Source organism: Topomyia yanbarensis, chromosome 2 (assembly GCF_030247195.1).
Source record: "Topomyia yanbarensis strain Yona2022 chromosome 2, ASM3024719v1, whole genome shotgun sequence".
NCBI classification, from domain to species: Eukaryota; Metazoa; Arthropoda; class Insecta; order Diptera; family Culicidae; genus Topomyia; species Topomyia yanbarensis.
In genome coordinates, this window is record NC_080671.1 from 96,704,177 (window position 1) to 96,725,743 (window position 21,567).

Sequence of the window (21,567 nt, forward strand, 5' to 3'; positions counted from 1 at the left end):
AGGGCCCATTAAATCAGAGTGTAATTGATCTTCATATGGAAACATAGCAAAAACACGATTTTTGATTGGAGACACCTCTAAATCATGTCCAAATTAGACCATTTTTGGCAAAAGTATTTAAATTCACACCTAGAACAAAAATTTGAGCTGACCCATGTATATTTCGAAACTTTTTCAAAATGTGGAGAGGTCTATTGGATATGGTTAAGTTTGGGACGTAATGGGATATGCCAAGCCTCTACAAATAGCCACAATTATGAAAACAGCTCCGTCGAAGTGAGTCTGTGCCACTTCTGCTAAGATTATATCAAAGATCTTTGCATAAGAGCACTCTAGTACAACCGGTGTGCCAACCGGCACAACAGGATCGACGCCAGTAACATCCTGGTTTCGGTATACTGACCATTGCAAGCGTTAACGGATAATACACGGACCACGAATTAAACGGCGACTTTGGGCGGACAGGTGTACTGTTGTGCTCCCTGAGTAAGGATGGGTTACACCGGATTGAAACGGCAAGTGGACCAACCCATAGTGGTTTTTTTGGCAAAATTGTGCTATCTATAAATTATGCCTAAATCGTTATACCGTGGATAACGTCTTCGGAGGAATTTGTCGACATTACTTTTTATATGATGTAGTGATTTTAATGATTAATCTCCCTACGAGTGACGTCTTCAGAAAAGTGCTAAATTTTGCCAACAACTTTGCTGGGGACATAAAGTATATATTTTTAATAGCATTATTAACTATTTTTGTTGCTAACCCCTTTAAAAGCCAATTAATTAATATTACTCTTAAATATCATCCTGACAAGCTGAGTAAGTTCCGTAAAAAAACTTAAATTATCAGGATGGACAACGGTCTATATTACAACATTGGCTGATCTCGTATATTTTCAAAGTAATGCAACCATTTTCGAAAAAGATATTGTATTTCAAATAGTGATTGGTTGGTTACGTTGAAATTGCTGAGTTTACGTCAATAGTTTTTTCGTAATGTTTGTCATAAATAAAAAGGTGTGTCACTTGCAACTGATTTTAGTGATTAATCCTACTAGAAGTAAAACCTTTCAATATTTTTTTATAAAAGAAATTAACTGACTGATAACTGAAGTTATAACTCGTTATATTTGGATAACATCAAATTTTATTTGTTTTAAATATCTTTTCAATTATCATTCCTACGATTTTCATATATTTTATTTTATTTTATTCCTCAAAATACACAATTTTTATTAACGCATAATTTTTCCTATCTCGAGTATTTTCGAAGACATTAAACATTTTTTGAAGGACAACAGTTTTTTCAAATCATCTTAAAATCCATTATGTTCTATAGTGTTGATGTAGCCCTTCTAATTGAAACTAGCGCTAGCTGCCCATTTTTGCACGTTCAAAAGTCATTACTTTTGAAACTTGCATTAATTTTATCAAAAACTACCCAACAGCTTCTAAATAAATCTTGCTTTCGAGTGACGTTGAAGGTTGTATCAAATAGCTTCTAAATTTAAAAAGATAAACCGATGATCGCTTTTATTTTAGATGTTCTGTTAAAAAGGTTTTTGAGGGGTCGTTCACAAACTACGGTTTGTCACCTACCTTAAATAGAAATTTTTGATCTTCAGTGAAGATGTTCGAAACAACAAAATCTCTAATATTTCTTCATCTTGTTTTTTATACTTTAAAAATATTGTAGCAAGTATCTCCCTTTAAGGAGGATTAATCACTATAACTATATCATAAACATAAAGATCTTGGATTATCATTAAAAATCCAAGAAGACATAATTGCTCTCGGTAAAACCTTGGCAGGCCTCCAGCAGCAGAAATCACCCGCTACACCCGGTAGCCGCAGCAAGCACCAGCAGCTGCATGGTACAGAGTGAGCCCAAGGAATCCAACGAGATATGGGGTTCTTGTATCGAGTCGTCATGATCACCCCCGAGATCAAGTAACGACACCACCCACAATCGACTAGCTCTATGAGTTCATGAAGGACAAACACAATGTGCACACCAAAATGAAGCGGCTAGTCACGAATACCAAATCGGCCGTAACAGCTTCTGAACGCGAGCAAAAGGCGCACTTGATGAGAGCCGAATCAGCCAAAAAAGCTCTAATGAAAGCCGTAGAACACACACCGACAAAAATTGAGGAGACACCGAAGAGTCACCGCAACACTCGCTCGGAGAAAGGAGTGGGAGATACGGCGGGGGAGCAAGAGGACCCGAAAAACAGAAGACCGAGCTAGAGTGCACTAGCGACCAGAGGAACGTTGGAAAAGATCGGAGGTGCCGTATCGTGGAAAGCAAATAGACGAAGCGGAAGAGACGGACGCAAAAGGAAGAAAAGAAGAAGGAACAAGAGATTAAATAGAAGTCTCCTCGAAGCTGGTACAAAAGCGATGCGCTAATCATCGAAGCAAACGATAAACCGTCGTACGCAGCTCTTCTCAAGAGGGTGAGAGTGGACCCAGATTTGAAAAATCTGGGAGAGAATATCGTCAAAACGAAGCGCACCGTGAAAGGCTAGATGATCTTCGAGCTGAAGAATCGTTTCGTCTAGAACTCGACTTACCGCGAGCTCATTGCTCAATTCTTTGGCAGCTAAGCGAACGTGATTGCCTTGTCACAGAGAGCCGTAGTCGATTGCAAGGGTCTAGACGAGATTACGACCGAAGAACTGACGAGTGCACTGATCAGTGCGGTAAAATATCAATTTCAAACGAAAATAATCGTTTCAAGTGAAACTTCGAGCCTTTCACTGTAAACATACCACCACTATATCAGTTGAGTTCGGCTGCCGTCTTCGTTTGAGTCACTCAAAGTTCACTGTCAATTGAATAACAGGTTCTGGTCATTTGACGTTTTTGCCTGTTTAGTTTCTATTGAACACCAACCTCACATTAGCACGGTCTCAGCTAATGGAAGTGAGCCATTCCAATGAACCACTCACAAATGAATATGAAGGAACACTCACTGACATAAAAATAACTCCGGTCAAGATAATAAATAATATTGGGTAAAGACTATGATAAGACGAGGCAACTCAAGACGGATACAGGTACGAGCATTTTTTCTCTGTATGAGTGAGGTTGTATTTTTTTCGATGAAGCTGATAAATCAGGAGGATATGAAAAAGAAAAGAATAAAACAAATGACGTAATGGGCTTTTCTGTTTAATTTTACAAGTATAAAACAAATTCACTCAAAAATGACAAATGTTCCGAACCTTTCTTTCTCTTCTTCTTGGAGTTTTCTTTGCTTTCTTGTGCCCTGCTGAATAATTGTTGACAGATGACTGTATGCAACTAGCGAGGTTGGCAGTGCAGCCAATTTCTTTGTCATATTTAGATATGTTGCTATAATACACATAGTAATGACTGTTTTATTAACTCACATTTCGCCAAAATATATCTGGAACTAATCAATCCAACATTTTTATCATATACTACATGTTTCTAGCAAATTTGACCAGCATAACAGTCTATTCATCAGAATCAAATTTGCCACAAACATTGAAATAGAGATGGACGTACTACCAAAATACAGAAATATACAGAAATCGTATTACTAGTTGCCTTATCTTGTCTTAGGTGTAAACGGGCGAACTCGTTGAAGGTCCAAGATGATAGATAACGGAAATCGATGGTTTAAGTCATTTTAAATGAAGGCGTAGTTGGTTGAGTGGTAAGCGTGACAGCCACCCATCCCAGTTAGTCTGGGTGCAATCCCAGCCGAGGTCGCTGAGATTTTTCTGAGGTGCAAAATCTTCCTTCGGAAGGGAAGTAAAGCCGTTGGTTCCCGGTCCATGAGTTGATGAGTCGATATCTAGTTACTACCAAATATCGTCCTCCCGTGATACTTGTGGAGTGCGCAGTAGTATTAACGGCCTCTAGCAAAAGCAAGTATCGGACTAACGTTCCTTCCGCGATCTACGTTCGGGCCAGGCCGGCGCCGGTTTTGATCAATAAACACTTTAGGATTACCAGGAGTTGCACATTGAAAGATTTTTATTTTTTTTTTATTTCAATTATAGAGGTTTTAACCTTAAGGTCATTCGCCTCTTCGGGTTAGAAAAATCTCTTAGGAAAAATTTCTAACCCTATGTGCGGGGTCGGGACTCGAACCCAGGTGCGCTGAGTACAAGGCAATCGATTTACCAATACGCTACGCCCACTCCCACATTGAAAGATGTTTCCCTAATCCCAAGCATAACTATCTACTGATTCCCTGTGCAACTTCAGCTAGTCTAGATCGATAACGGAGTAGCAGCTAGAGGTGGTCGTACAAGGTCAAGCTCAAGCTCAAGTTCGATGGTTAAAGTCATTTTTAAATCAGAGATGAGGGCAACATGGATACCATTTGAAAGGAGGTTAGGCCATTTTTAAATCCAAGATTGCGGCCTATAGTGACCAAGAAACTGTGAAAAACAACTATCAATATGGGTATCATTTAAAATAATCATAAAATACCGTAATTTATAAATTTAGGCCATTTTGAAAACAAAGATGGCGGTTTCGGGTAACCACCACAGTAAAAACCATGATCAATATATATCTATATCGCTTTTGCAATGATGGTCACTAGATGACGGAAACTGATGATTGGGGACATTTTGCAATCAATCAATCCAATATGGCGCCTTTTGGTTACCTCAAATCAATAAACCCACCTTCGATATGACCTATTTATAGCATTCATATCGAGCAAAACCTTTTCGAATTCTTTCTGAAAAAGAAAAGATTCTCGTATCTGTAGACTGTGCTCGTAATGTGTTCCTATAGAACCAGTGTGGAAGTGTTTTACCTCTTCACCATGTCATCGGAATTGTACACAGGAAACTATTGGTAGAGGTGCAAAAAATAGCTGAATTACATATTTGATTTTAGCAATGAATTTAACAGCTTCGTACAATTACGATAGCATACTGCGGCTATCATATTTCTTTTTCAAAATTTCTTGAATTCGCAGAGTTCAGACGAAAATAATGAATCTACTAATAACAGCTTGTTGAAACTGGTTGCAATGAAAAACGTTATATGGTAGTACGTCCATCTCTATAATATTTTTGTTGCAAATTTGATTCTAATGAATAGGCTGTTATGTTGGTCAAATTTGCTAAAAACATGTGGTATGTGATAAAAATGTTGGATTGATTAGTACCAGATAAATGTTGGCGAAATGTGTGTCAATAAAACAGTCATTATTATGTGTATTATAGCAACATATCTAAATATGACAAAGAAATTGGCTGCACTGCCAACCTCGCTAGCTGCATACACTCATCTGTCATCTGGCACAAGAAAGGTATGACAACCAAAAATACGAAGCCAGTTGTCTCTTTTTGTCTTAGGTTTACCCGGATCTCATTTGACTGGTGCTCACTGGGTAAATTGAAAGCGGATCTATTCATTTGAGAGGATCAAACAAAGGAGGTTGAATATGAATTGCGACTCATTTGAAAGCAGCGGTGAGTGAAATGCCATGAACCCAGCTTCAGATCAACAGCAACTGATGCGTTAAATGAATGTGAATGCTACCGTAGACGACTGATTGACTGCGTTCATTCAGTTTCGATTGAATGAAATGAAATTTTACTGCACTGACTGATCGAGCAGTGCAACCTAGTTCAAGCGTCGGCGATTCCACTACCGGTGGGACATTATCAACAATCTGGCGGAAAACGGCAAGATAAAAGTGGGATGTGTTCGCTGAGATTCGCTCCGCGAGTTAACAAGCTGATGTAGTGATGCTTCAGAACTCTAACCTGAATGATGCTTTCACCTCGGACATCAGGTGAGAAACTGCAAGGGTTCACACTGCTAGATCCACCGCCGAGGACTAGAGCGAGTAGATCGCGTCGAACAGCCAGCAGCAGATCGTCGGGTCGCCAGTGAACCGGAAGTTATGATCCACCCGGAATCGTTGGACAGACCCCGGCACCTACTGGCTGCCCAAGTAGCATTTCTAGTTTTATAGCACACAACAAGTGCAATCTAAGTTTTGAGGAGGGCTTCAAGAGTGCCATAAAACCATAATTGCTACTAGGGCGACCCGTTGAGTAGGCTAGATCGAATAGATCGGGACCAAGCGGAGAGCTAAATGGTTCACGGAAACGAGCATCGCTTTCGAAATTCACAGAAGGTTATATAGACCGCCGCAGATAATCCGACTATATCATGACAAATTTGGGAGCTAATTGGCTTACGAAACAGACATCGCTACTCAGAGGAATTCTGCCGCCGGAGAACTTCGCCCAAAAGTGAAATACTGCGCTCTGGTTAAGCGGAAACTACTTTGAAGCTAAAACGAAAGCAAATGACGTCGGCTTTCTAAAATAAAAAATCATGTTTGGAAAATTGAAACCGTATGTACAAAAAGAGAAGCAGAGACTATATTGGACTATGACACATATGTGCTCGAAAACTTTCAGCAGATTCTGGATCTGGATTTTTTCTGTAATGTCAATAGAAGAATACAGAAGCGGTTGCTAACATTCATCGACATTGCAACTCTGTTTAGCCTGGTCACTATCACCATAAAATGTTCACCATGATTTTTTTCATAGTTATTAACATGTGGTAACAGTAACAATGTGTTGCCGCATGTGGTTAAAACAAAATTCATTGTGAATATGTGGTGCAAGGTGCTTAGAGTTATAAGGTGATTCGTCTTTGGCAGTAACTAGATGAAGAGTGAGGTAAGCGTGCAGCAAGCTGCGGAGTAGACAACTGACGGCGAACAACTTTGTTTACATACTGAAATCCAAGTAAACATGCATGGGGATGTAGTAAACAATGTTGTTAGCTGTCGTTTCTAGAACCAACATGGCTGATCGGCGATTTCGAGGATCGTATCACCTGAGAATAAATGCTCCTTGATGTGGTGTATGTCCTGCTGCCTCGTCTGCGGACAGCTTCAAAAAAAAATATTCTGCGGTTTACTAAAATCGAAATCTTACATTCCACTAAGTCGCCCAAAATAGATCAAACGGATCCTCCAATCTCACCACATCACCTCACTACTGCTGATGCTTATGAGCAGCAGCTGCCTTGGTCTAATCCAATCGGTCGGGTCACCATCAAACAAATTCTTCCGGTGTTCGCTTCTACTGCAGCACTTCCTAACTATTGGGTAGGGAAATGAGCTTTGCTCATTTGTTTCAACCTCCCAAGCGAATTTAGTGACGAAGGTACCGCACTATGCTCCCCGGGAGTTTGCCGCTATTCTGCCCGGTGCACTCTCCTTTTGATAGCTGTGGAAGAGAGCCATGTTCGTTCGGCTTACTCTCCGCAGCGAGAGTGACTGGTGCTTTTGGATTCTTAGCGGTTAGCAAGGAAAGTGAATTTCTCCACTCAACTAAACCGACAAGACTGCTCACAAACGCGAAAAACTTACAGCTTAATGTGAATGGCACAGAGCAGTGGTACGTATTACGCTTTGCCAGAACAAAGCACTCTATGATGAATGTGATTTAATTTGGATAATTTTCCAACGCAGTACTAACTTGACACCCTGACGAGTTGCAGAATGAAAGAGCACACCCTTGGTTTTTCAGGTCATTAGGTAGTAAAGTGTTCTAAAATTTCGAGCAATTGCTTTGACTCGAATGCATGTTTTTCTTGAAACCTTCACCCAGGTCAGTATAAATCTCCGGGTTAACCCGTATCAGAGGCGGCAATCCAAGTAAAACCCGAATGGAAGTAAATTAAAATTGTCCATAAATGATAAGTTGCCATAGCACAAATAGGTGTCTTTCGTGATTTCGTTTTAAATTATCAACTGCTGAAATGAAGGCTCGTGAACACGACACATAAAGATTCTCCTAATTCGTTCAGAAATGGCGTGATAAAAATTATTATATCTACATATCACATACTGTCGATCGAGGACTTGGACAACTGTGTTTGTGACCATAACCTTACCTACGTATGTACAACAAACGCCACTGGTCAAGGCCACCGATAACAGCGGAATGAATAAATCACTGCTTAATTCACCTTGCTGTGTCATTACTATTCTAAAGTTTGCATAACAATGTGTCGGTACGCTATTAAAAGTTGATTTGGCTTTTGACTGCCTGTTATATACCATACCTACCAAAGGTAATCAAATCATTGAATGGCAAATAGCTGATTCGGTTTGTTTGAATAATTTGCCCCATTTAGTGAGTAAATATTTAAATAATGAATTTGTGTATGTAATTCCAGTTTTCAATGCTACACCTTCAATTTTCATCCGGAACAACATTTTTTTTCACACCACTTGTGATACGAGTTTTGCAAAACCGGGATTTTAGGTATACTTACAATAAATATTGCACACAGCTAAAGAAATTCTGCGCTTCAGTGCATTTGGAGATCAGACGTAGATGTAGCTTTGGTACCATCGAATGTATACGACTGTAGGGCAACAATCAAAACATTAGGTTAAAGTATTTTTGCCAATACGTATAACAGGAAGGGTAGAAAATGATAAGTCACATAAATTGAGCATATAGAGAATATTTTAGAAAATGGACACACAAAATAGATCGCATTTTTTTCTTTAAGTCCCATTGCATACAAAATTTCTAGAAATGAAAATCTATTACACGGTGCTACAGTGATTTTGTACTTTTGTAGAGACCTAGTATAGGTTGTAGATCTCATCAAATACAACACAAAACAATGTATTTTTTATTTTGATTATGGAGGTTTTAACCTTAGGGCCATTCGCCTCTTTTTCGGGCAGAGAAATCTCTTTAGAAAAAATCTCTAACCCTATGTGCGGGTTGGGAATTGAGCCCAGGTGAGCTGCGTACAAGGCAATCGATTTACCAACTACGCTATGCTTCCCCCCACAAAAAAACAATGTTTGAAAAATGTTGTTTACCCTTAAAATCTTGATTTATAGCAAAAAAAACGATTTTTCGGAACATTCGGAACTAAATTTTTTTTTATGCGGTCATTTTTCATCCGATCTTAAATTTTTTAAGTTTTTTGGAAAGAATAAGAAATTACCTTTCCCACGGTATGCTACGTTATGTTCTTTTGTTAAAAGTACTATGCGGTATTGGGTTAACAATATGAAAGTTGCCATTATTTTGCAATTTTTTCATCAATAATATAAAAATTGTTCAACATTTTTATTAGGAAACGGCTTTGTTTTAATAAAAATTGGATAAGAAAATTTAATTCCGCTTCCAATGACCTTTTTATGATCAAAATTGTTTGAAAAATGGCTCAGTTATTAATTTTTTTTTTCAAATTAGAAACCTGCTCGCATGAACTCTTAAGGGGTTAGTGAGGTATTGTCTCGCACTATAAGGTGCTATAATTATATATTCCGTTATTTTATCCAATTTCAAGTTCAAATTTTACACACATACTTTTGAATGTATACGTAATCGAACAAAAAAAATCGTTTTTTGAGAATTTCATATGAGACTGACCCCTTAAAAGTACATGCGAGCAAGTTTCTAATTTGGAAAAAATTAATAACGCTGCCATCTTTCAACCGAATTTGATCATAAATAGGTCGTTGGATACGGAATTAAATGTTCTCCTTAAATTTTTATTAAAACAAAGACACTTCCTAATAAAAATGTTGAGGAATTTCCACATTTTTAATGAAAAATTGCCAAATAATGGTAACCTTCAAATTGTTGTGCCAAAACCGCACAATACTTTTAACAAAAGAACATAACATAGCATATCGTTGGAAAAGGTCATTCATTCTTCTTTCCAAAACACTCAAAAAATTTAAAATCGGTTGTAAAATGACCGCGTAAAACAAATTGTAGTGCCAAGAGTTCCTAAAAATCGTTTGTTTGCCATAAGATTTGAGGGTATAAAATTGATCAAACGTGGTTTTGTGTTGTATTTGACCAGACCTACAACATTTACTATATCACTTTAAAAGTACATCCGATGATTTTTATTTTGTAGCACAGTGTTATATATGGTTATGTTTCGAGTTCATTCGTTAATTGAATCTAATTTCTTAATCTAAGCAGTCGCGCCTTTGCCTTGACCTCTATCAGCGAATTTTGAGCAATTGAGACATTAATCAGTTTTAAAAATCCTCTGACAGACAATCGCTTTAAGATGGTTATTGCATTACTCCTCGATAGTGGTGCATCGAGGGGACCAAGATGGCTTATGGGCCTTTTCATGTTTTATGTTTTTTCATACTCTGCACCTACCCAACCCAACGATCAATCCCTAGCCTGGACGCGCTGGCGGGTCGGCGTGGATTGTCTTTTGATATGGGCAAACATTGTTCCACAGGTTAATGTCGGTGTTAGTGGACACGGCTCGCAGTGGAAGTCATTGTGTGTCGATTTATCGGTTGACTTCATCATCGTGACCAGGCAAATTAAAGGAGGCGTCTGGTGTAGTGGGCAAAAAAAATTTTAACTCCGAATAATTGTTAGTATTGCACCTCTAGAATAGTCTCCCGCAATCTCGGTGGCCACGCTGAACTTCTTTTGTTTTAAACAGCAATGCATTCCTCGTGCGCATTTTTTCAATCTTTCGGCAACAATTTTCGAAAAACTGAGAACGATAAAAATATAGTGTAAACAATACACTCTAAACTACTTCTACCGAAATTTTCAAGAGAAAATACCCAATGGGATATTTTCTACAGCGTTTTTTCTGCGATTCAATTTGATGTGCGATTTTCTCGAAATCGCGTTTATCAAATTGGCGAACATGATAACTCAAAAACTAATCAACGAATTGACTTAATTTATTTAATAAGAAAGCAAAATATGTGTAGCCTGTCGATGAACCACAGAAATCCGAAAAAATCTTTTTCTCATTATTTTGAAGAAAAATGAGCGAATTTCACAGTAAAATATGAGATATTTCGGTTTTCATGAAGCCATTTTCCGAAACTCGAACTTTTTTCTATTTTTTTCAGTTCAACTAGTAACTACAAGTCTAAGCTTTACAAATCTTTTTGATTTTTCTGTGCCAAACAATTTTATGAAGAGTTATCGTGTTCGCTGTGGCACTTCTCGACGTGGAAATGGTTGAAGATCCATTGTAGCCTTGCATTCAAAAAAAAAGAAAAAGATCCATTGTAATCTTGCCTTCAAAATTGTAAAACAAAATAACTTTTGGATTGAGCACTTTAGACCAAACGCCCTCATTAATTAAAGAAATGTAAAAATAGAAGCCTATTAGTTGTTAGTGTAGTAATAATAGTTATTTTTAGTACTAGTGTACAACTGTTATGTCGTATGTCTATCTGTGTACGTGTTCGTCTAAGTATTTGTGACAGTTGGGTCAGGGAATGGATGCAGAACTGGCATATATGATAGAATAATGGGTAATTCTTCCTAGGATGTTGGTCACTTTTTCTGGTGTTTAATTCGAACATTTGATTCGATACATGCGGGAGGATCGGATTGGATAAATTAAGGTACGATTAGTTTATCGACGAGCACCTGAACGGCGAGGAGAATGTAGGTACAGATGACCAAGGCAACGGAGGATTTGACTACGTCAGTGCAGTTGAGGATGGGAATGAACTAACTCCCACGTTGAGGGAAGTTAAGGATGCCATCCAACAGCTCGAGAACAATAAATCAGCTGGCAAAGATGGTATCGCAACAGAACTCATCAAGTTGGGCCCGGAAAAGTTGGCCACTTGTCTGTTCCGGTTAGTAGTCAGGGTCTGGGAAACCGAACAGCTACCGGAGGAGTGGAAAGAAGGGGTGATTTGCCCCATTCACAAGAAAGGCGACCATTTGGAGTGTGAGAACTTCCGAGCGATCACCATTTTGAATGCCGCCTACAAAATGCTATCCCAGATCATCTTCCGTCGTCTATCACCTAAAGTAAATGAGTTCGTGGGAAGTTATCAAACCGGCCTCATCGATGGCCAGTCGACAACGGACCAGATCTTCACCGTACGGCAAGTCCTACAGAAATGCCGTGAATACCAGGTCCCAACGCATCACCTGTTCATCGACTTCAACGCGGCATACGACAGTATCGACCGCGTAGAGCGCGGGAAGCTGACTCGACTGATCAAAGCAACGATGGACGGTGTACAAAACAGCGTAAGGATTTCGGGTGAACTTTACAATCCATTCGAATCTCGACGGGGACTGAGACAAGGTGATGGACTCTCGTGTCTATTATTCAACATCGCTCTGGAAGGTGTGATGCGACAAGCCGGGCTCAACATCCGGGGCACGATCTTCACGAAATCCGGCCAATTTATATGCTTCGCGGACGACATGGACATTATCGCCCGAACATTTGGAACGGTGACAGACCTGTACACCCGCCTGAAACGCGAAGCAGTGAAAGTCGGACTGGTGGTAAATGCGTCCAAAACAAAGTATATGCTGGTAGACGGAATCGGAAACGACAGGATCCGGCTAGGAAACAGCGTTACGATCGACGGCAATACCTTCGAGGTAGTGGAAGATTTTCTCTACCTAGGATCCTTATTAACGGCTGACAATAACGTGAGCCGTGAAATCCGAAGTCGCATCATCAGTGGAAGTCGGGCCTACTATGGGCTCCAGAAGAAACTGCGGCCAAGAAAGATTTACCCCCGCACCAAATGCACCATGTACAAAACGCGTATAGACCGGTGGTTCTTTACGGGCACGAGACTTGTACCTTGCTCGAGGAGGACCTGCAAGCGCTAGGAGTTTTCGAGCGACGGGTGCTAAGGATGATCTCCGGCGGTGTGCAGGAGAACGGTGTGTGGCGCCGAAGGATGAACCACGAGCTCACTGCACTCAATGGCGAATCCAGTATCCAAAAGGTGGCCAAAGCTGGAAGGATACGGTGGGCAGGGCATATTGCAAGAATGCCGGACAACAATCCTGCAAAGGTGGTGTTCGCTAATGATCCGGTTGGTACAAGAAGGCGAGGAGCGCAGAGAGCACGACGGGCGGACCAGGTGGAACGTGATTTGGCAAGTGTTGGGGGTAACCGACGTTGGAGAGCTGCAGCTACAAATGGAGTATTGTGGAGGCAAATTGTTGATTCAGTGTTATCATGAAAGTGATGTTGAACTAATTAAATGAATAGTTTACCGGCACACGTGAATCGTCCATTCCCGGTCAGCATAGCATGATAAAATCCTAACCGAATGCAATTTTTGTTAATGGTAAATCAATATCATTTGCTGGTATTTAGACGAGTTCAAGTAGTTTGATTGCATTTCCACTACTCATGTATAACAAAAATAAGATCGGCCAATTTATACACCTTTACTTAATCTCTTTGCATCTTTTTTTTGTTATTCGGAATATTATTTTTCCTTTTATTACTATATCTTAAATTAGATCCATACCAACCCTCAGTAACACAATAAATTGCATATTCTCTCATACACACTTACAATTTTTCTCATTGAAAACGTACAACCACTCGTGACTTTCGCGATAATACAAACTTGGTAACAAACGCGAATATGCAATTGCAGTCATCCACACATATTTACGCCCACGATCTCGCCAATCTTAAAAAAATCCGATAAAAGTTAGCTTTTTAGCATCTATAAATTTCATGGTGACATAACCGGGAACTTTAGTGATACGGAAGAACTCACTCTCTTCTAGCATCTGCACCGTACACCGAAAATGACGTGTCAGATTCACACTCCGCGCGCGACCATTTAAGATCACACGCGATTATGCGAATGGACGCACGGTTATAAAATTGAATTGATACACGCGAGGTTACATATACGCTAGCACATGCAGTCGAACACGTTAGTTTACAAACGCCCGATCCCTTCGCGATGATACACAAAGATGAACATTAGAGTGGGACATGGTTATATGAAAAAATAAAATTTAGATCCGAGTAACTTTTTGGGTCCCATTTAGCTCCCAGAACAACTCTGCAAATCTTTAGCTCGATCGGTGAAATTATATTTTTGCGCCCACGGTTTAAAGTTTACATGGGATTTCGTATGGGAAAATTATCTTTTGCAAATAAATTCTTCCAAGAGTCGCCCGTTATCTCATAAAAATAAACAGATTCTGATTTTAACCCATTATTGCCCAACCTACTATATATAGTAGGTGCTAAGAATAACACCTATTACTTAATTAATAACGCAGAACAGGCATTATCAAAGAGTTAACATTGTTCATATACTCTTGCAGAATATGTTTAGAGAAGTTCGAGTGGTTTAACCAGTGTTTATGTTACTACAACTTGAGTTACAGTTATTCATAGACCGATACCTATTGACCACTCGTAGGCGGTGCGTAGTGTTTGATACGCTAGACCGTTGACTCGCTGCAGCGACAGTAAAACTCGATTATCTCGGAATTGTATTTTGTTGAAAAGTTCATTCGCGGCGACCACGATATCTCAGGAATTAATTAATCTGAACTTTTCACTGGTCGTTCCTTATTATATCAGCTACTCTTAGTAGGAAATTAATTTCACTGGAATGACCACATCATTTTTTCCAATCGGAAAACTCAATTTGTGCTGCGTGAGCAAAATAAGTTGGGCAATAATGGGTTAATAGGAAATTTTCAAGGAAACAAAGTCTAGAAGACTGCAAAACGATCTGATGCTTGTGGAAAAAGTTATTAAGCAAAAACCAATTGATGCCCTGAAGATTGATGGAAATTTCACTTTTCATAACATCACTGCTTCTGACGGTTTTATTATATACAAAATTTTTAGCTTTCTCTTATTATGTACAAAAGAAGCCTCAATTTATCCCTCAAAACCTTGCGAAGTGGCCAAATAGTATAGATAAACGATTTAGATACGTTAAGAGAAGATTAAAACAAAATTGCGTATAACTAGACAACCAACAGCAGTGGTGCTAGAAAAAATGAATATTTTATCGATCGTCAGAGCGTCAATCGGTTTCTGCTTAATAACTTTTTTCTCAAGCATCAGATCGTTTCGTAGTTTTCGAGACTTTTTTTCTTTGTTAAATTTCCTATACAAGCCATATAACGATTTATTTTTAGGAAGTAATGGGCGACTCCTGGAGGAATTATTTTGTAAAAGTTAACTTTCCCATACAAAATCCCATGTAAACTTTAAACAGTGGACGCAAAAATATAGTTTCACCGATCGAGCTAAGCATTTGCACAGCTGTTCTAGGACCCAAATGGTACCTAAAAAGTTGCTCGGAGCTGGAATCTATTTTTTGTCCCACCCTAATGAACATGCAATCGCGATCATCCACGCATAAATAAGTTCAAGACTTCGCAAACACAAAAACGCCTCAATGATTTAGCGAACACTACAGTACTTACAATCTGATTACGCGGTCTCACGCACGCACAAATAAACGCTCATTCCTATGCGATCGTAAAGTCCCTACGCCCGCACATCTGAACTACGGCCGCAGCAATTGTTCTCATGCATGTTTTAGTGGGTGACATTTCCTGTTTTGTCTGCAATTGTAATGCGTGATTCTGACGGAAGCCTTTCCGAGAAGCCAGCTGTACAGCTTCAGCAGGACTCTCTAAAAAATTCAACTAAGCTATTTTATTTTCAATTTATATATATATATATATATATATATATATATATATATATATATATATATATATATATATATATATATATATATATATATATATATATATATATATATATATATATATATATATATATATATATATATATATATATATATATATATATATATATATATATATATATATATATATATATATATATATATATATATATATATATATATCAAATTCGACATCGATTAGGGCATTAGATACAGTTTCTGCCATATGAAATACATTACTTTGTATTATACATCACTGGAAAATGGTAAAAACGATATTTTTATAACTTTCAGTATTTACTGGAAAATAGTTCATTTTTAGTAAAAAGTATATATAACTTAATGAACGTAGCTTGAGGCTCAGTACATTGAAACAAACTGTTTTCCTTCAAAATATCTGAAAGTTTTTCCAAAGTTATCTTAACAAAAACCTATTTTAATCCACCCAGTGGTGCAATTGTGCCTTTCTCATTTGTCCAAACATCGATTCCATGGCTGGTTATGTTCAACATATTGGTGGAAATGTATATCATATACTCAGTACGACTTGCACATACATACAGTGGATCGACAGCCACGAACTTGATATGCTATGTGTCGACACCTAAACACTTGAAACCAGCGGCGAATTCAGGGGAAGGGTGCGGGAGATCCATATAATATTTATTTAGCTTAATTAGCATAAGCTCAATGTTGTCTTTCGGCTATCTTATTTTATTCGCAAAAGTTATATGAATAAAAAATACACTCTAAAATTTGATTTTAAATTTCTCGTAAAAAGAATAGTATGACAGATAGAGCTTACATGGCTTCAGCAATTTCCTAAAATTTATCGTTCTTCAACTTTTAGTACGATGGCTCGATCTAGAATAATTAAACAGATTATTTTTCGATCTTCGTAAAATTAGAACCAACCGTAACTGTTGTTTTAACAAAAAGAAGGGGCGCAGAATATTCTAAACAATTGTGTTAAAGATTCTATAAAGGATACGATTACCATAAATTACGATAAAAATGATTTTGTAGAAGCAGCCATTAGCTGTGATTTTATTGGTTTTATCTACTGTTCAACTAGCGAGCATAAATTTTATTTTATTGTTAGCGCCTCCCATTTGACGATGAATCAGGTAAAACCAACTCTCTTTAGTAAAAAAACTCCAGTTTACGTTTGAGCGTCGTAGAAGCCATAAGCATTTTGCCGCCAGTGGCCCGCTTTGTTAGTTCCTAGAAGGAACACTAGCAGTAGCAGGGGTGTGCGTAGCGTAGTTGGTAAATCGATTGCCTTGTACGCAGCGCACCTGGGTTCGAGTCCCGACCCCGCACATATGATTAGAAATTTTTCATAAGAGAGTTTTCTAACCCGAAGAGGCGAATGACCTTAAGGTTAAAACCTATATAATCGAAATAAAAAAAAACTAGCAGTAGCCAACGAAAAGCACTCTCAAAACTGCCTCCGCCACGAGAAGTGTTAAGAAACCGCACTGTTATTGATTGGCAAGGAAACGAGCTGTAAAAATATTCACAACAAAGGACAACAAAACCATTCTCATATGAATTTGAATTGAAATTTTCATTTCGTATTTTGGAAAATAACTTCCCTCTCATCGGGTTATTTACTTTCTGTAATAATTTCCAAAAAATGCGATAAAACAAATATACGTTTTGGAATGGATGTGCATGAGTAAAGGTGATTTGGATCAAATACGTGACCTTTTCGAAAAACCGTTTCTAAATGCTTAACAGCTGATGTTTCCGAGTTATTTTCGCTGTTGAAATAAATCGATTTTTGCGCGATCTGACAGGAAATATCCTCAGGATATGACTACCATAAATTACGGTGAAAATGATTTTGTAAAAACAGTCATTACCCGTTATTTCCTTGGTGATCTACTATTCAACAACGAGCATAAATGTTGCAATCAAAAGCAATTCAAATTTTCAGTGTTGCTATCGGTAACGGAAAGTATTGAAAATTATTCTTTACTTCGTGGTAGAACCCATAAAAAGGACTGATATAATTGGAATAACAAGTCGATTCGATTTCAGAATAGGCAAATTTGTAAACTAACACGACACAAGCAAATGATTCGACAACAGAATTCGCTACCCTTAACTGCCCGTATTTTTTCAAGAAAAGAAAAAATAACCATTCAAATACTAAGGTTATTCATTCTCCTTTTAAAAAGGTGAAAACTATAAGTTTCTAGGTGCTATTTCTTAAGATATTTAATTTAGTCGAAGTTGGCGGAGGTAAAAAATTGTGGGGCTTTGAGAATTAACATTGAAAAATAAATAAAAATTTATAATTTTTTTAGAACCATTATAAAATAAATAATAAAAATATAAAATGTAGCATAAAAATAATAAACATTCCCATATACACATAATTAAAACAATTGTTTTCTTATTTTACAGAAAGTATGCATAGTTCCAGAAGATGAAATCTCGAAGAAACTACCAAAAGAGATTCTACTACGAATTTTATCCTATCTTGACGTGACCTCGCTGTGTCGATGTGGACAGGTAAGTAGCTTCCGATGTCATGGCAGGATAAGAAAATTCATAAAATTTCTAACGTTTCCTTAGGTATCCCGATACTGGAATATTCTGGCCCTGGATGGATCGAATTGGCAAAAAATCAATCTGTTCGATTTTCAGCGGGACATTGAGGTGCGCTACCATCTTGCTTTCCATGTTCCGTTAGCTCTGTATTTACTAAGTTTGAAACCATCCCCAGGGTTTAGTCATCGAAAACATCTCTCTGCGATGCGGTGGCTTTCTGAAAAATCTTTGCCTGCGGGGCTGTCAGTCGGTGGGCAGCCAATCGATACGAACCCTTGCTCAACACTGCCATAACATAGAACAGCTGGACCTGGCCGAGTGCAAGAAAATTACCGATGTTGCCATACAGCCACTTAGCAGGTACTGCGCAAAACTGACCGCCATCAACCTCGAATCCTGCTCGCAGATCACCGACTGCAGCCTGAAGGCCCTGTCGGATGGATGTCCGGTGAGTTTGATACCGGCAGGTGTCACGTTATGTTTTATACTTAATACATTTCATGGATACTCTCCTTTTCAGAACCTAACGGAGATCAATGTTTCTTGGTGCAATCTTATAACGGAGAACGGTGTCGAGGCAATAGCTAGGGGTTGTAATAAAGTGAAAAAGTTCAGCTGTAAAGGTAAGTTCAAATTTATTAGCAGGTCGTGTTGATAGAGCAAGGTGTAAGAATTTAACCCTTAAATGCATACTGTTGCCATGTGGCAACATACCGAATTCCGTGATATAAAGCCTCAAGAAACGGTATATATCGTATCCATCCAGAAAAATGAGTACCAAGCAAAAATGAGTTTCATGCATTTAAGGGTTAAATTCATACAAATTAGTTGTTCCTCCGTTTTTTTTTAAATTTCAGCTCATGTTTCCAAAATTTGAATTTTAATGTGAACATCGGTTAGACTTTCAGCGTAGACTGACTTCTTTCAGCGTAAAACTTGTCTAAAAAGTTTTCCTTGAAGTAGTCGACCTGGAGAAACGATCATTGTAAAAAGGTTTTCCTCGAAAGAATTTTGCGATATCCTTTAATTCAGGGAACACAGTATTTTTTAGAGTTAATGGAGTTTAAAATTATTATTACTATCAATATTTTCGTTAATTTTTCCTTTCAAAGAATACTAAGCAAATATTACTAGTGGCCGTCGCCCGCAGGCTTGAATATCCAGTCCAGTGCACCGTGATATCTTTGAACATTCCCAGCGAAATGGTGAACGTGGTTAGCAAACTTCAGCGGCTTATTGAGCTTTTTATATACTGCACTGGTGGTGCCCGGACGTCGTGAGGGCCATCAGGGCACGCCGGACGGCACAATGGGCACTATACAGCATTCCTGTGGGCGACCCGCATCAATGTCAGCCAACTGATGACTTCCGAAACAAGGCCAGGAAAGTCTCAGATAATGTTGATGATGTGGTACTACCACACATTATAGCAACATAAATGTGTTATGGTAATTGCTTGCTCCGCTGTGTACGACTTATTCAATCTTTACACAGCTATTATACATTGCATAAAGGGCTAAAAGGAGAGAGGTGTCCATGGGACATTTCACTTACTCGGGAGTAGTCACTTCACTTATAGGGTCCAGGAGAGTGTGACAATCTTCTTCAAATGATTAGATACCATGTGTCAATCGCAAAGAAAGCCGTCGTAGTGTAAAGTCTGCCCGACGGGCTGGGAGAAGAGCCCACACTTTTCCCACGAAATGTTAGCAACAGGAAGTTGTCATTTGCACTCCCCATTCCAAATCGTTTCAATCAGGTGCTTTATGGTCTTTTCATTTTCCATATATTCTTATGTTTCAAATGCAATATGATATGTTTGGATATACTTATCCAAAATATGATACATACACATGTGGACTTTGTTGACAGTAATACCAATCCTAAGTAGTGTCCTGTAGTTTTGGAGAAGCCAATGAAGCCACTGTCATAAAGTAGAGTAGAGTTCTTTAGTTCTAGTGCATTTCCAGAATGGAAGTACTGGAGATGCCAAGGCCAGGAAAATCATAGAAGAGCTAAAACCGCTAGTTGGACCAAATTTCTGGACGTATCTCTGTTCAGACTCCTTGATGTCAGAATTTTGTTGGAGAGTTAATGTCCTAAGCGGGAAGTGGCGACACAACGGCTACAGCATTATGATAAACGGGAGCATGACGATCGAAGCCACGACAATCGGCAACGATCTAGGCAGGCACTTCGCGTCCTTGCCCGTAGATGCCCCCCTGCGTCGTACCTTGCAGTTCTCGTAGATCAATTCAAATACGTTGGATTTATATTGGATTTCAAACTGAATTGATCTGCTCAAATCGAGTTCATAGGTCAGAAAGCGTTCATGGCCTTCGGGTAGTGCAGGCGAACTTTCGGAAGGACCTGGGGTCTCACACCTAAATACACACAATGGTACGTCCAATATTGTCATATGAATGCCTCGTGTGGTGGCAGAGGACAGAGATTATAACAACTCTGACTGCTGATCTTGAGGCCCTTCTAAGTATCAAACCATTACACATAACCTCAAACAAGATGCATTATCATGTGCATACAGACTACAGGTTACTGGGCTTTGGGACAGTAACCGCGTTGATCTTGCTACCAATCATATACGACTGTGGTCACTAATGGAGTGAAGATATTCTTGCTCCCAGCAAGAATATCTTAACTGACATGTAGTTTTCCTTTATACAGAACACTCCATGCGAATATTCCTAATCGCGAGGAGCGGTTATCGGGCTATAGGAAGAGACAACAACAAACGAATGGATGGAGGGACGTGCTGCTGCTGGTATCTACTGTCGTGAAATCAGATTGAAACAGTTTCACTCGCTAGGTAGATACTATATACTGTATTTTAAGCAGAAATCTTCGCGATTATGGGCGGGGTACAATCGGCACTTCAACGCAACTTGTCTGGCAAAGTTATCAACTTGGCGGCTGTTTCGCCATCTATGGAAGCTGTCCTTCAATGTCAGCTTCTTTATCCTAACAGTCTTGATATGCTGTGTAGTATCGGTAGTGGTTGTTTCAACCGGCTAAGAATTACACTACAGACTACCTGTTCCGGTGGTAAAAACCTACCAAACAGGGAACCCCAATTCCCTAGTGTCATGTGACCCGTGATATGGGTAAAATTGTTGAGCTGGGCGAAGCTATGCTGCATTACGCAGCGAAACGTTCACTCTACGCACCAAGTTTTTTTCGCCGATCCGCTTAATTTTGCCGAATTTTTGTTGGCTGGGGGTTTGCTGAGACACTCGGCTGATGGTAGCTCGGTGAAGTTTTGCTGGGTTTCGATTATAAAATTTCGATGTGTACAGACGAACCTGCCCAAAGGTCGTGTGGTATCCGTCCAAGAATTGAGCCACTGGGTTCCTGCTTCCATGTCGTAGAAGGCGACTGACAGTAGGCGTCCCTAAGTCAAGGCGTAGTTCCGTGCCGAGGACTCGATGACTGGAGGGTATAAAATATGCCAGTCGCACATGGACC

General features: G+C 39.0%; 1 protein-coding gene across 1 annotated transcript in view; it reads left to right on the forward strand.

Moving 5' to 3' along the window:
• LOC131678898 (F-box/LRR-repeat protein 20) overlaps positions 1-21,567 on the forward strand; it is a 75,189-nt gene that overhangs the window by 45,028 nt on the left and 8,594 nt on the right. The window contains exons 3-6 of the mRNA XM_058959323.1: positions 17,938-18,045; positions 18,109-18,192; positions 18,260-18,532; positions 18,605-18,707. Of these exons, the coding sequence (XP_058815306.1) occupies positions 17,938-18,045; positions 18,109-18,192; positions 18,260-18,532; positions 18,605-18,707 (568 nt within the window). The remainder of the gene's footprint in view (positions 1-17,937; positions 18,046-18,108; positions 18,193-18,259; positions 18,533-18,604; positions 18,708-21,567) is intronic.